The sequence below is a fragment of the Echiichthys vipera genome, assembly GCF_963691815.1.
Source record: "Echiichthys vipera genome assembly, chromosome: 1".
Classification (NCBI taxonomy): Eukaryota; Metazoa; Chordata; class Actinopteri; order Perciformes; family Trachinidae; genus Echiichthys; species Echiichthys vipera.
Window position 1 is genome coordinate 31,494,910 of NC_139826.1, and position 16,926 is coordinate 31,511,835.

The 16,926-nt window shown below is 40.6% G+C and overlaps 2 protein-coding genes across 2 annotated transcripts; one reads left to right on the forward strand and one right to left on the reverse strand.

Annotated features, from left to right (window-relative positions):
• Positions 1 to 1,681: 1,681 nt before the first annotated feature.
• rnf128a (ring finger protein 128a) lies at positions 1,682 to 4,450 on the reverse strand. Its single transcript, XM_083921344.1, has one exon. It carries the CDS (start codon positions 4,042 to 4,044, stop codon positions 2,953 to 2,955), a length of 1,092 nt encoding a protein of 363 aa, XP_083777470.1. The 5' UTR covers positions 4,045 to 4,450; the 3' UTR covers positions 1,682 to 2,952.
• A 5,983-nt stretch (positions 4,451 to 10,433) lies between these two features.
• slc24a5 (solute carrier family 24 member 5) lies at positions 10,434 to 16,352 on the forward strand (the record flags this gene model as incomplete). The annotated part of the gene is made up of 9 exons (XM_083918713.1): positions 10,434 to 10,596; positions 11,014 to 11,193; positions 12,297 to 12,380; positions 12,568 to 12,671; positions 12,809 to 12,909; positions 13,672 to 13,955; positions 14,102 to 14,311; positions 15,631 to 15,732; positions 16,030 to 16,352. 9 exons carry the CDS (start codon positions 10,434 to 10,436, stop codon positions 16,350 to 16,352), a joined length of 1,551 nt encoding a protein of 516 aa, XP_083774839.1.
• Positions 16,353 to 16,926: the final 574 nt, after the last annotated feature.

Below are 16,926 nucleotides of genomic sequence, written 5' to 3' on the forward strand. Positions count from 1 at the left end.
AGACCCAGCAAGGAGCATGGGCCTAAAAGCCTGAGCATAAACCAGCGTCTTTATTTTTATCTAACTACAAAAATAGCCCTACTTCTGATATTTGTTTTTAGTCAGTCCCAAGCCTCCAGGTTTGTTTGACGCCATAGAAAACATGGGATGTTTACTGTGATTAGAAGGTACAGGAACAGATAAGCTCTTAGGCCACTACAGTAGTTAATTCCACTGTTTGATTTCTATCTGGAATTGAAGGTCAAGTGCGGTATTAGAGTATAGCCACAGACTAGTATGCCATTAAATGAAAACCTTCTGACTCAATTTTCTCTTTAACAACTGTAATAAATCAGAGGAGCGCCACCGCTGAGCAGAGAGCGCCTCTAACCCACGGCCTGCCAGTTGTTCCCAGCCTGGCCAGTTAGTTCAGTATTGATTCTCTGTCTTGCTGTGATATAACTATAACCATCTGACCTGTGAATGCTGAGCTCACAACACTGGCCTGAAATCCAGTGCACGCTGCCCTCGGATGGGAGAGAGAAGACCAAGACTCGACTCACCCTCCGGACTCCAGACTGTAGTGATTTCACTTAAAACCTAAAACTGTTCTCTACTCATGCCCTGTTTCTGTACCTGCTTTAGCCTCTGCACCTTTCACCCCATCTCTCCTCACATACCTCCACCCCATTCAAACATTTATAGACTTTTAAAAACTTTTTCTCATGGTGCTGTAATAAATCATTTAGTCCTTTGGGCACCTTGTAGATATTTTGAGACTTGACAGGTTGTTAAAATGAAAATTATTATAAAAAATAGGAGCCTCTGATCACAGGGCCTCAGACGTAGATAAAATGAAGGCAGGTCACCTAGGCACATAAGTTAATATTAAAATATGATTTGGAGTACATAGATGATAGTGAAATGAGTACAGAGTGTGACAGGATGCTCCGATACTTCCGTCACTAATATGACAAATGTCTTTTTTGCTTTTCCATTATGAAATATTGGATACTTTTACCTCTTCAGAGCTCTAAAACTAAATCCCTTAAATTATATAATCTGAGGGGAAAAAATCACTCTTTGGTTGAACTTCTCAACCTATGTCCACACTAAATACATAATCTGTTCTGAAGGGCCACAGGTGGATTACCTTTATTTTAAGAGGTCATAACCAGCTGTTTATAATCACACAAGCCAAAGTCCTGACCGACTCAGATGATATGTTCAGAAAATTCAAAAAGCATTCTTGCAGTTTCATTACAGACTTCTAAAACAGGATTGAAGGAGGATAATATTTATATATATATATTTATATATATATATATTTATATATATATATATATATATATATATCATTTCCATGCCATTGCCACACAGCTGCATATCTCTGCTTGCTCAGTCAGGCCTTTCTACTTATGTGATATGATGATTATCCAGCTCAAGCTCAAGGTGTGTATATGGATCGGCTCCCACCTGTGCAGAGGTAATTACAGTTTCACTCCTCTCCCACAGTCATTGGAAACAAGACCATAACTCTGAGGGTGAGACACCACTAAACCACACATAGACTTGCCTGATGTAGAGTAACACACCTGCACATTTACATTTATATATTCCCCCTCCACACACACAGAAACATCATTCTTACAAGCACATACACTCTTAAAGTTGGCCTCATTTTGAGGAATTTATTGCACTCTAATAAGCATCAATGTGATTTAATACAGCAAGTAATATTCATTTTTACAGAACAATTTAAGACTCCTGGAATCTGTAAAACAGTGGTGAAAATGATTCAATATAGAAAAATATGTTAAGTGCGACAATCAGAATATTCCCACGAGCAAATATAGAAATTAAACAATTCTTTAGCTCTATCATTTACCAAGGGATGCACTTAATCTTGGAATTGCAAGAATCTTAAACATGTTCGATAATTTACCCATGTGAGAGTTCAGAGGTAGACCACAGGAAATGAATAAACACCAGTCCAAATAATTCAGAGGAATAAATTGGAAGACCTGTTCAAGAACAACTATTTGTGCTTGCAGATGAAAATCAGCTGTTTAGAGAAGGAAAGGACTACACCTAATTACCTTTATACTAAAACATAGAACTTGACATCATTTATAAATAAATTCCAATATATCATTTTGAAATCCATTACACGTAAAGATAATTTTCCCCTTTCCAAAAGTCAAGGTAAATTAGTCTGGAGGCATATCATCTACAGTTCTTATGACATTACTTACACTGACACATTCTCAAAAGTAGCAAGAAGCCAGCAAATGCATGAAATTTATTTTTTCATACGTGGCAAACATGTTTCTGCAGACCATGTTTCTCAAGAGTCCTAGCCCCTCAGGTGATATTATTCACTCACCGCAGTGCAATGTGTGTCATGCTACTTTTCCAGTTAAGGGTGTGTTCAAAAGGGTGTGTTTGCGATTCCAGCCGGGCGATGACGATAGAAAAAGACATACTCCAAAAATGATTCTAATTATTCAAATGTATTTAATGCGCTGAGTTTAAGAAAATAGTCAATTGTGTCGGAGTGTGGGGAAAGCTTTTTGTTGGAGGAAACTTGGCCCTGATTTCAAAAGACATTCAAACGTTCTACTGCACTTCCTCCACGATCAGTGTCACGCTGTTTGTTGACTATGCAAAGCAGATATTTGACACCGGCGTCACAACCATGAACACACCCGATACTTACTTGCAACAAGACAGACATAAAGAAAATGCAGTGCCATCCAAACTAATTACACAAAGGTCCTTTTATCATTTAAATCCTTGGAATTTCTTTTGAAAATCTTAATCATTTTAGCAGGATGAACTTTGTGTCTCTTGTTGGAACATTAAAGTTTGATTCCACTGTGCTGGTTCAGTGTATCCCAGGAAAAGATCTATTTCAAACAGGGAATATGATTGTGTCCTGGTTTGTTGCTGTTTGGTTTCCGCTGCTGTTGTTCATCGTCTCCCAGCCTCCGAGTCTCCCTCGAAGGCGCTGTTGTCATAGCGATGCTGCTGCTGTCTCTCTGGGTCAGGGCTCGCTGGGTCAGTCAGTGGGACTTCGTACATGGGTTCTCCTCCTGTCACTGTGATCACAGTGACACCTGGTGGTGACTCTTCAGAAAGGTTCTCTTTTGTTTCCTCCTCAACCCCCAGTGCCTTCAGGATGTCGCACTTACACATGGGGCAGGTCCTCCTCTCCAGCAACCAGGGCTCAATGCAGGTTTTGTGGAAGATGTGGTCACATGTCAGCACTGTCACCACTTCCCCTGCCTTGTAGGAATCAATACACACAGCGCACACATGGGACTCAGAGGTAGTTTCCTCATCTCCTGTCTTGAGTTTGCGTACTTCTAGACGCTTAATCGCCTTCTTAGCCTCAGATTTCAGCTTCTTCTCATTGCGCCTATGCATACTCAGATTGTAGATACGATTTGCAGAAATAAACACAAAGTAGGCGATAGAGGCTGCTGTCACAATGAAGAAGGCGATGGACAGGAAGTAAAGCCAGTATGTGTCCATCCAGGGTCCGTGAGGGCTGCCCACATCAATAAGCATCTGCACATCTGTCCCATTCTTCACTAACTTGACAACCTCCATGCCCTGAGAGTTGCCAATCATGATAGCCACAATATCAGTTGCATCTGAGTGTGCCATGTGAGTGGTGCTGTTGCCAGTGCCATCCACATTATACACCACCACACCAGCTGCTCCTTGACGTTTGGCGGCATTGATCTTTTCACTGAAGGTGCAGTTGCCCCTTTTAACCAGGGCTATCCAAGGCGGGGAGCTGGAATTGCGGTTGTAGACAGGATCTGAGCCACAGCCTCTGGGGTCTCCCTTGGGAAGCGTAACAATGCCGGAGGTTTTCTCCAGGGGAGAGTTACGACCAAACACTCCACACTCACAGTATTTATCCACAGTCTCATTGTTGCTTTTGACATAGCTTATTTCCACCATGGCTGTCCAAAACACCAAGGCGGCAGAACAGTGAACAAGTCCTGACAAAAACAGCAAAAGCAGCAGACAGTGTTGTGTCTTCTTACCCATGGTAACGCTCTTCTTAAAACAACAGGAAAGCCTTCGTTAGCTTCTTTAGCTTCTGTAAAACTCCTTTGTTAGTCCCAGTTCCTGGTTTTTTCAAGCAACAGCAGTCTGAATACAGCTTTAGTTTCACCCAAGCTGCTGTCTACCGTAATCTGATATGAGCCTTTGGTAACACAACACGAGCTATGCGTCAGCCACTCACCTCTCGTTATCTTCCTGAACCTTGAACACTGAGCACTCCTCGCAGAGGGCAGGGTGCTGGTATTCAACAAGTTGAAGTGTACAAAACACACAGACCTGTGCGGTTTCGAGAGCCGAGCAACAGCATGAGAGAAGGCAAGACGCGATAAGCCAATGATAAGGATAATTTCATGGACATAGGTCAATAACACAGGGCAATCTAGAGAAACTAATTAAAGCTGCTAACTTTCCCTTGTGTCATGATGAGCAAAGCAACTCAACCTGTTTTTCTAGTTTGGCTCGTTTCCTTCCCCTATTTCTGGGACTGTTGTGAAAAGCAAACTGACAAGTATTACTTCTCTAGCTTGCGGTTATTTACTCTGAAAGACACACAGTCACAGAAAAACGGTCACGGCTACATTATAAATGTGACCTTTAAATCACTTTAAATTTGCACACATCATAAAATAAAGGTGTCCCTTGTGTTTAGATAGCTAGAGGCACTAAAAGAGCTTTATTCCACACAGCTAGCATACCAGTGACAACTGAGATGGAACGGAGCATTGTTGAGTTTCCATTGTATCTTCTTACACACAAGTGAAAGCACACTGAGAGAGGCTTCCAATGACAAATTAGATGGAGAGGTTTCATGCCAAGCTGCTATTTTGCCTCAGTTCTCTATTGAATAACTGATGTCAGGGGGACAAAAATCTGTAAATTAAAAAAAAGAGTGTGGTATTTATTCTTACGTGTGGCAGCAACCCAGAGTTCCTGATAACAGGAACAATGGTGCTGCTATGACCCTTAAAGTCCTGCAATAAAAACCTCGACACAGCAGGAATTAAAGCACAATGTGAAAACCATTAATACCACAAGAACTGCAGAGAAAAAATGTTTAGTTTCCTGCATAAAAACAAATCTGCCATATTAGTGTGAATTTCACATAAGATATCCCAAGACATCCTTTCCGCTTCAATACTGGCATCTACTGGTTGGATACGAGTCGAGTCATAAACAAAGAGTCGAGACAGAAATCCTAACCACTGGGAATAAGGACGGCTGATATAATATGGAGTAGAAGTGTATTTCATAAATGCAGATGATTTTATCCAAAAATAATAATAATTTCAGTAGTATTCCCGAAGTGTGTTGATGAAAAAGCTTTCAAAATTTTAAATTTAAAATAAAAATACCATGAAAGAATACTCTGCGGATACAACATGTTCACTACTAAATTAATAAATAAGGCATTATTAAATAAATTATCTCATTAGGGAGTATAAACAAATGTATTAAAGCCACAAAATTGTAAACATATTTCCTCCACTTTGTAATGAAAAGTGGCATTTTGATAACAAATGATCATTTGAGGAAAAAGTGTACAATTGGAATTTAGTAAAAAAAATGACCTGGCTGCAATTAACTAAATAAGAAGCAGGGTGTGATAGTTTGAGAATTTCATTTCATCATTCTCAATTTCATATTTTTTGAAATTATATGATTATTCATTTCATAATGTCCTTTTTATTTAGTATAAACCCTTCATATCTCCATGACCTTCTGATGGTCACACAGCTACATGTTTCCTAAATGTCAAAAACTAGTCAAACTACAAGATGCACACACACGTGTTTAAAAAAGCCACAAAACCAATCAAACTATACCACAGGAGGGCGCCATTTACCCACTGTTGTTGATTATTTAAGAGTCATTCAGAGATTCATCAATCAGAACAAGAGAAGCATGTGCGGCCTAATGTGGCTGATGTGCTGGGCCTGCTAATGTAATCAAAATGCCAAATAGACTTTTATGGACTAATCCATAATTTGGCAATCTTCAAGAAATCATGCTTTGCATTCATATAACTTATTACTCAGTTCAGCATATGCAACGTTCACAATTAAGTGCAGGGCCATATAAAAGAATAAGCAAAGCAGCTTACCACCCACTTGTTCTGCAGGTCTGTCTCTGTAGTGAAGACAGTCGGTCCATATGTGTAGTGTCTCCTGAGCAGTGAGCACACATGCTCCCTGGTCAGTGGATTTGGGGAAAACTTGGGGCATGTCCAAACAAGCCCACCGGTCACCCCACCCACCTTGTAAAACGCATCCAAAAGGCCATCCCAACATTGTAACTGTAAGTTTCCTTTCACATATAGGCTTTTGTTATGTCATATCAAGCAGGGCTGCATATATTCCTTTTCAGACAGTTACAGTTTTAAACTATTAACCTGAAAAGATTCCCAGAAAAATGACTGACAATAAGTAAGAAGTGGACACCTCAGCAAGTGCAACAAGCAATAATCTGCGTCAATAGTCAATCATTTCTAATAGAATCAATAGCAGAATAAACTAGGGACAAGTGAGAAGAAGGGTCATTTTCCCATTGACTTCTTTACAATTGGGCTTCTTTTGGAGCCAGTGGAGTCGCCCCGTGCCTGATATGAGAGAGAATGCACTTCCGCATTGGCTTCACTTTGCAGGCCTGGAAGTTACGGCCATTTTTTTTAACAAAAGTTATCAAACTCAGTCTTAATTTTGATCCCAACCACACGCAACGTTTCATAACTATAACGGTTGCAATGCTATCATGGTGACAAAATCAGGCCACAGACATATAAACACTTGGCAAAACACACAAACCCATCTCTGTGGTAGTTACTGTCACAGTAGGTGTCCCAAGCAGAGGCGCTGCTTGCCAGCAGACAAGGCAGGTAACTGCTTCGGGCCCCGGGCCAGTTCAGGGGCCCCTTGGTTGACGAATTTGAACTAGCGTAGCTGTGTCACCAGTCGGACGCCATTCACTGGTCGTCCATATGCGCACGGATCTGGTCTGCCGCAGTTTCCTGTCTTTTCCTGGTGCTTTTACTGGGTGATCGCCACCGAAGTGCAAGTAGAATTAATTTACACACTTCTAAGAATCTACAAGTGAAGTTTCATATCTGTACATGGCCATTTACATGTCAAATTAGTAAAATAAAGTGACCTTGATGAGAGAAAGCAGTGAGAACGTTTGGGCGACACTCAGTTTGAGCGGCTCAGGTGGTGATTTACATTAAAAATGGAAATTAAGAAGATTTTACGGTATATTTTGGAGCTGTTAACGGATGTCATTTTATTGTGAAGGACTGAGATATGGTCCTGGATGTTTTGACAGCAGCTCCCAGTGTTTACGGCGAGGAGATCGGGGTGTCCGACTAGAGCCGAGAGTAACATACGGCTAATTCGCCGGTGTTAGCGTCCTTTTGACCACTTTTATAAACACAAAGATAAATTAGGCCGTTAAAATGATATATGGTTAAAAACATAAGAAGTTAGACTTTAGTTTAACACCATTAAAATTAACTCAAAGCGTTCCATCATTTATATTTTTAGGTTAAAAAGAAAGTTTCATAGAATTTGAATTTGAATAAAATATGTCTGACTGGTGACACAGATCCATTACTGCAGTGACAATGCACAAAGTTCACAATGACGGCAGGAGACATGACCTCCTTAAGAGGGCCCTGAATCAACACACTTTTTTCTTTGTTTTTTTTATTGTTCTTTATATTAATGTTTGAATTACAAGGTTTTTAATGTTTATATTAAAAAAAATTAAATAACAAACTTCATGAATGACTAAAATGTGCACAGTTGGTACAATAATGTTTTACATTACACACGTTTGTTGTTGGTGTCAGATTCATGACATAATGGTGATGAATGCTGGCTCTGTACATTTTTGCCCAGGGCCCCAGCAGACTCTAGGGTCGCCTCTGGTCTCCAGGAGCACGTTATGATGACAAACACACACGGTGAAAACCGGTGAAACGTGGCTACCTGCTGGCTAACATCACCAAAGCAGAGAACAGGAAGATAAACAATATTAGCTCCAGGGCAGCTGCAGCCACCAACACACAGCTGAGAGAGTGCACACCGCGCTACACTGCACAGCAACAGCGACATCCTCCTCCGTGGTGTTGTAGCCTGCTCACCTGTGTGAATGCGGGTCTGAATGCGGGTTTTATGCTCGATGGAAGTCCTCCTCAGACTGCTGCTGGTTCAACGACTCGGCTCGTTCATCCTCAAAGCAGAATATTAGCAGTTCACTGCCTCTCTCGGTTCAAAACAGCAGAAAGGCCTCACACACCTCGGTAGAGGTTCCCGAGTCACCGCTGGAGGAGCCACTGAGGACGTCAATCAGACCCTGATGAGAACCGTGTGGAGGCAATCCCAGCTCAGCCTTTCCATCCGCAGCGACTTATTAAATTACTCATAAATAATAACGTCACACAAAACTTAGACTTAGATACAGTAACCACAGCAAATTAATGTAGAATAAATAAATAATATTATAAAAGCTAAAGGAAAAAAACACACTAAACACTAACTTAAAGGTTGAATATGTAGAATCTTCATTAAAAGCTATATTTAAAAGATCGTAATAATACACCCACGGGGCATTTTGAGTGGTACAGAATGAAAATGTTGCTTTTCCATATAAAATATTTATGATTCTGAATTAATATATATTTTTGAATTGATGGGTTTGATGATGACTTTCTGTCACGTTCTGTTTCCATTGTACCAGCCAATAGTGTTGGGCATTGCTGGTTGCCAGGTTTGTCTGTTGTCTGTTGTTCGGTGCAGCTACTGTAGACTGGCACCGGGTGAAATGGAGTTTGCCAATCCTCCGGCCGCTTATTTGTCCCGGTAGCTGAGTCACCGGAGACGGGCAAAAACTAGAGTCAATATAGGCCAAGCATTCACTCGATGGACTGAGATAAAGGAGTTCAACAGCATTAAAACGCACCCTGAAATGTCTACGTATCTCCTTGATCGGAGAAACTTTCGTGTTAATTATCTGTTATGCTAACAGTAACTGTCAGTCAAATTCCTCTGCAATAATTTTTTTTATGGTGCATATTGAGGAAGAGGACGGGTTCAAACAGGCTCAAACCGACTCTGGTCTCCTGAAGGCTACTGGGCCGGGTCTGACCAACCTGGCAACCCGACTGCTGGAATAATGTTTTGTTGTTGCGACTACAATCTTGAGACACTAGATGGCGGTGTTCTGCTCGTTCTCCATATTCAACCTTTAACTTAACACGTCAGGAAGGAAAAGTTTATTCAATCCTCCCCCTTTTCCACCACTATATAATATGATTCATGATGAATGGCTTTATATTTATATCTTTAACACATTACCACAATTTGCTACATATGTAGGCCTAGACGCACCACAAAAAGAAAACATACATATTAACATACAGTATATTTATGTATTTTATGTCTGTGTATATCCACCATAGGAAATAAATAATGTAAATAAACAAATACATTTTAAAAAATCTGTGAGAACACCTGGTCAAAATGTTCCTTCTTCCTCCCCTCCCCTCCTTCCTTCGAATTAGGGCCTACTTTGTTACTTACTTTAAATCAAGATATATCAATCTATATTGGAATGAATAAGCTACCTTTATTTGCAGATGTGTGATGCGGATGAAAGCTATGAAAAAGCTAGTAAGTGAACCTTTAAATTGAGATTCCATTCGTAGGGTTTTATTCTTATTTATAGGCTATAGACCAAACATGATGGCATAGGCAAAAACATCTCAGAACTAGGCTATACCAAAACTTAGGCTATATATAGGCTAATACAAACGAAGGTGAACTGTGAGTTATCTCTCCAGTTGGTGAAAAGATCAAGCATCAAATCATTGTTACAAAAATTAAGCTTTCTAACCAACACAGCTTCAGGCCTTATCCTATTGACAGGTACGTACATATTGTGTTAGATGTCTTTAACCAGAAATGAAAAATAATATTTTTCCACATTTAAAGTAGTGTGTGTGTGTGTGTGTGTGTGTGTGTGTGTGTGTGTGTGTGTGTGTGTGTGTGTGTGTGTGTGTGTGTGTGTGTGTGTGTGTGTGTGTGTGTGTGTGTGTGTGTTAGGTGGGTTTATCATGAATTACAGCCCTGATGCGCTCCAGGCCGGAGCGTGTTCAAGTCGACTGGAATGACGCGCAACTCGTGATCCCCCATTCTTGGTAGCGCCAGACCTTAAAATATGCTTTCTCCCCCCAATAATCTCTTTCAGCAGCTTGTAGTCGTAGTGTAGTGTTAGATGCAGCGCTCAGCTTCAGTCCACATTTAATCTTTTGCAAGCTTGTTAGAGTAAAGAAACCTATGACTCCTTGGAGAAATTGCTAATTTTAATTTTTGACTCAAATGATGATGAATAAGGTTGCAGCTCTGCAGAAAAAGAAGAGAAAAGATTTTATACCTTACTTTTTAGGATTTGTAATATTTTTATATTGCACTGTTCATCTTGTGTCGTTTACCGCAAACACAGCTCAGGAAACCCACTTTACCCGGGTGCGTCGGGCTCTCGGTAAGAAAACATATTAATATATGCGTTTGTAATTTTGCTTAGCCTACTTTGTAGTGCTTATAATCTACCACAGTGTTCCCAGATGTATTAGTTGTATTGTTCTCATCGGTTTTAGTGTGACATTATAAATGTCATGGCTCATTTTCATGTTTTTACAGAGGCATCAATTGTGGCTCAGCAACTGTGACAGTGTTTGTTATTGGTGTCTTATTGGCATGAAATACCATGTAACTGCCACTTAACTGTGTGTGTGTGTGTGTGTGTGTGTGTGTGTGTGTGTGTGTGTGTGTGTGTGTGTGTGTGTGTGTGTGTGTGTGTGTGTGTGTGTGTGTGTGTGCGTGTGCGTTTGTGTGTGTGTGTGTGTGTGTGTGTGTGTGCGTGTGTGCGTGTGTGTGTGTGTGTGTGTGTGTGTATCAGAGAATGAGACAGAATGCATCTCTCCACAGTCCTCTGAGTTTCCTGATGGCTTCTTCACGGTGCAGGAGAGAAAGGATGGAGGGCTTGTCATTTATTTCCTCATTATTTTCTACATGTTTCTGGCCGTCGCAGTAGTTTGCGACGATTACTTTCTGCCCTCCTTAGAAGTCATCAGTGAACGTAAGCAACATAAATATCACTGCATCATTGCATGGACTGTTATAGTGCATAATGGGAATAATGAGGATGGGATTGTGTAGTCCATACAGATGGTATTGTATGTAGTAGCCCCATGTGTAACTGATTGCACTGTTTTAGTTTAATTTAAATACATGGGAATAACTTTTACCAATGTGTAGTGTTTGTACCAGTCTGTACCTTCATCGTTAATTATACTAACCCGAAACAATACAATACAAAATTATTCATTCATTCATCTTCAACCGCTTGTCCCTCACGGGGTCGCGGGGGGGCTGGAGCCGATCCCAGCTGACATCGGGCGCGAGGCGGGGCACACCCTGGACAGGACGCCAGTCTATCGCAGGGCACATCGAGACAAACCTAGAGACAAACAGAGACAGACAACCATTCAGACACATTCAAACCTACGGGCAATTTAGAGTCATCAATTAACCTAACACGTGCATGTCTTTGGACTGTGGGAGGAAGCTGGAGAACATGCAAACTCCAGGAACCCTGTCAACAGTGCTAACGCCCTACAATACAATACAATACACAATTATTTTCATTATAATTTATTTTGTCTATTTTTTTCTCCAATGAACCATTTATTCGGTTGGCCTATTAAAAACTTTCAAACAATAGTAAAATATGGCCAACTGTCTTGTTTCTGAACAAAAAACCAAAACTCAGATATATTCAGATCAAGATAGCTATTAAAAATAAACTGAGTAAAGCAGGAAATCTTCACGCTTAAGAAGCTGGAACCAGCAAATATTCAGCATTTTTGTTTTATTAAATGATAAAAGCAATCTATTGTTTTAAAATGGAATAATTATGTGTCAGTGGTCTTATTGATTAATTGAGCAATTGTTGTTATAAACTTAACTGATACACAGTAGTGGACAAATAACATCTGTATGATGTAATGCAATCCCATTGACCAAGATACAATACATATTACATGTATGAAGATTCATTTAGCCTGGTGATTTGTGAGGTTGTAGTTTGCGTTATTGTTCAATGGGATCAGGAGTTTCCCTCTTATTTTGCACACACCATGTAAATGAACATGTGTTCTTGGTGTCTTTTGTGTCTCTCAGGTCTGGGATTGTCTCAGGATGTGGCAGGAGCCACATTTATGGCAGCTGGGAGTTCTGCACCTGAACTGGTCACAGCCTTCCTGGGTAATAATCATGCATCAGTATAACAATTATTCCAACCTTCAAGGTTGATGGTGACACAAACTTCACCCTCACTGTCACTGTGTCACTTTCCAGCCCTATGACTGGACCACCAGACATTTCCACTTCTTTTTCATCAATGCTTCCTTATGTCTGTGTCCTCAAAGCTAAGATGTGCTTTATGTGTCAGGTGTGTTTGTGACAAAGGGAGACATCGGGGTCAGCACCATCGTGGGATCAGCAGTCTACAACCTGCTAGGAATCTGTGCTGCATGTGGACTCTTGGCCTCTATGGTACATTCTGACACAATCCTGCACTCGTAATATTTAGCCGTAGATAACCCACCTGCTGACTACCTGTACATAAGAGCTGCACCCATACCGTTCTGTTGTATAAGCTGTAAACCATTTATTATTGTTTCCTTTATCAGGCTGGACGTCTCACCTGTTGGCCACTGTTCAGGGACTGCCTGGCTTATGGCATCAGTGTTTCTGCTGTTATTGCCATCATTTCTGATAACAAGGTGTACTGGTAAGTGCAACTGTGCATCAGGAACTTCATACCTTAGACCATCTAGCTCAAATGCGGCTGTAAAAGACAAAGGGAAATATGATTGTTTATTGCATCTTGTGACACTGAGAACAACAATTGAAAAAAAGATCACAAAACAAGTACAGTGTAGTACAGTAAACTGTGACTCGCCAACATTTATTGTCCTGGCGGTAGAGAGCAATATACGGTATGTTCCATAAATAAGACAGTATCACATCATAAACACGGTCATTGCAGTAGCAGTGTTTATGAAAGATTTCCACGTGGACTGGACTAATTTTATGATTAAGAAGTTTCAATGACAAAGAGCACATCATTATGATCAAGATATGGAGTTTCATTTAAAAAAAAGAAAGAAATATAATAGTAATAATAATAATAGACACATGGCTAGAAGATTCAAACGCGAAATCCCAAATAATCACCACAATTTGTTTATTTTTGTCATTTGAAATATATTTTAAAAACCCACACAAAACACATTTTGAGGTCATTTATACACTTGTTTCCTGTGGTTAATCGTCTCAAAGGAAGGTGCATTTCAATAGATATTGCCAGAGCTTTTTACCCCATTCCACATCCCTCTTAAGCATGGAGCTTGCTCAGATGTTATCTCATGACCGCGGTTCTGTAGTGAGGTTCCATTCTCTAAAGTATGTCATGACATTTTATTTACCTCTTATATCCTTCCCCAAGGTCATGAATGAATGTCAATGCTCAAAGCGTATGTTCTGTTTACAGGTACGACGCTGCCTGTCTGCTGATGGTCTATGTCGTCTACATCGTGGTTCTGTGCTTTGACCTTCGCATCAGTGAGTTTGTCCTGAGGAAGCTCAGCCCTTGCTGCACGTGTCTGGGTAAAGGATCTGGTGAGAAGACTGAGACGCGGCCGCTGATCGGCTGGAATGACGAAACCAGTCTCCGAGTCCACAGTCGCTCCAGAACAGACAGTGGGATCTTCCAGGACGACTCCGGATACTCTCACCTCTCCCTCAGCCTGCACGGCCTCAATGAGATTCCTGAAGGTAAAACGCATTTCTCAGTGTATTGGTCACCCTGATTTTCTACACAATGTGTCCACCTGAAGTCATCCATTGGCCTGTTTGACATCATGACCCCTGATGATGTGATACAAGTCCACACCTAACATGTTTACCTGCTTCCATTCCAGCGGAGCATAAAAGTGTGTTTGCCGTGCCAGAGAGCGACCTGAAACGGATCTTCTGGGTTCTGTCTCTGCCCATCATCACTCTACTTTTCCTCACCATCCCCGACTGCAGGAGAAGGTTCTGGAAGGGATGGTTCATGATAACCTTCCTCATGTCAGCTGTCTGGATCTCAGGTTTCACATACGTGCTGGTGTGGATGGTCACCATTGTCGGTAAGATTATACTTTTAACTTTTGCATTCAGTGATGAGCTTGTGTAAAAATCTGTCAATTTCCTCAGTTTCTTGTATTTTAATTGGTTGCAGGTGTAAATCAGCCCGTGACACATCCAGTTACAGAGCCGTTGTGGATCACAAGTGTTTGTAACTTGTGAGAAAAATGTGTGATTTGCAGAGTAGAATCACATGTTGGTCTTCTGGCTAATTCCTGAGATGCCATTGTACTGGAAAGTTAAGAGGGGGGGTCATTGTAGCTCCAGTGGACCATGTGCATAACCAGGATTACAGTCTGCTTCATCCTTAAAGAAACAGTCATGTGAGCTCTGTGTATATACAGAAGTACCCACAGGCACAGGTCCAAAAACACAAAACTGACTTAAGATCAGGCTGGAAGGGAAGCTTCAGCATGTGACGGTGGTAGGTCTACTGAAGTATAATGAGATTATTATCCCATGGTCGTCAGATAGGCTCACATGGAAGGAGAGTTTAGTCTTATGAAAGAGCAGGCATGGGACCAAGCAGGTACATCTCATACATACAGTATGTGACTGAGAATGTTTGAAATATTTCTGTGTCTGTGGCTAACTGATAATATTTCTTCCCACAGTGGCCTCCGATCAGTCATTGCTAGGAATGCATCGATCTGATGCGGACTCAAATAGCTGTATCGGGTGTCAGTGACAATGGGGCCAATCTATTCAAATCAGTTCTATCTTTATATACTGTTTAAATCTTATTGGATTTAAATCCCTGTCTTAAATTTGGACAGTTTGTTGCTGCATTCAGAAGATTACACTCAAAATTTCCTGTTCATTTTGAAGATTTTTCACATTGTTGGTGGAAAATGTATTATTTTGAGAATAAATAACTATTCCGTACATGTATCTATATATTTGTTACATACACACAGTGAGGAATACAGCTTATTATTTAAACGCTGGTATTGGATCGGTACTCTGTATCAGCAGATACCCTACTATACATCTGGACTGAAAAAGTTGTATTGGTGCATCCTATAGCTGCCATAGGTCATCTCCTCTGTAATATTTGTGAAAGTTTGGTGTTTGTCTATAGTAACATGAAAGGATTTCAATGATTAAACATGAATTGTTATATTGTGTTTTTTTAATGTTCAACGAATTGTAAAGTTAGGCTTTTGGGGGAATTTGGCCTCATGACCTCAGTATTTGACCCTGCCTGCCGTAATTATTTATTAACTATATAGCCACAGTAAAGATCCGCTGCTTTTCTCTCCCTTGCCTGATGTTTTTGGAGGAAGGGGACTCTGATTGTGTTTGTGTTACGTTTACACAGGAGAAACCCTCGGCATCCCGGATACAGTTATGGGACTCACTCTGCTTGCTGCTGGAACCAGTATCCCTGACACCATAGCCAGTGTGATGGTGGCCAGAGAAGGTAAAAACATCAGTGTCATGATTTATCAGCTGCAATTCAGAGTCCTGGATAAAGTTTGAGGGCAGAAACAACACAATAATTATTCAAATCAATCATTTCCTTCATAGGCAACACCACTTGGTAATTTCCTGTATAATACCAGATTGTTTATAACTGGGCACCAGGGCTTACTGAAAGACATAACTATTGATTACTCACTCACTTTTCCATCAGCCATTTTAGAAATGACAAGGAAAATGTATATAGATATTTTTTTTAACTTAAATCCAGTATGTAAACATGTTTTCTGTTTATCAGGGAAAGCTGACATGGCCATGTCCAACATTGTGGGCTCTAATGTTTTCGACATGCTGTGCCTGGGCCTGCCTTGGTTCATCAAGACTGCCTTTGTTGACACCGACAACCCTGTAGAGGTCAACAGCACTGGACTGGTCTTCATTTCTTCCACGCTCCTTCTTTCCATTGTCTTCCTTTTTGTAGCGGTTCACGTTAACGGATGGAAGCTGGACTGGAAATTGGGAATCGTTTCCCTCTCATGTTACATCCTTTTTGCCACTCTGTCTATCCTGTATGAACTGGGGATTATTGGGAATAATCCAATAAGACTGTGCAGTGACTGAGATCTGACCTCTCCAGGACTTAAGCCATACTTTCAAACAGAGACTCACATAGCAGCCCAAAAGCACAACAGAAGTGTTAAGCCTATACATCTTCAAATGTCAATACAAGGAAGCATGATCCCACTCATACTCAAGTATAATATATTGTGCCATGGAAGAAGTGCTGGTCACATCTCATGAAGACGATGATCTACATTAGTAATATATATATATACACACATTTCATTTTAAAAAGATGGAGAATGTGCCTGTCAGATCCAGACCTGCCTTAAAGAAGGATGACCTGTTAACAAGTTCTTAGATGTCTTGTCTTACTCAAAGCCCATAAACAGAAAATGTGCCGATACAGGGGTGACTGCTGAGTTCAGATAAATCCAGAACTGACAAGCCGAGTAATAAAGGTGTCAACTAAACTGATTTGGCCTTGTCCTTTTTAAGACAAAAGAGGCCACATCTACGAAACACTGATTAGCTTTTTTTACGAGCAGGTCTTTTATCTTTGGGAAGGTAGACATGACTTAAAAACAAAGACTTTCCATTTGTCTTCTATTGCCTTAAAAGTAAAACTAAAAGG

Coding starts and splice junctions, on each gene's coding strand:
- rnf128a (XM_083921344.1), bottom strand. CDS start 4,044: ATGGGTAAGAAGACACAACACTGTCTGCTGCTTTTGCTGTTTTTGTCA.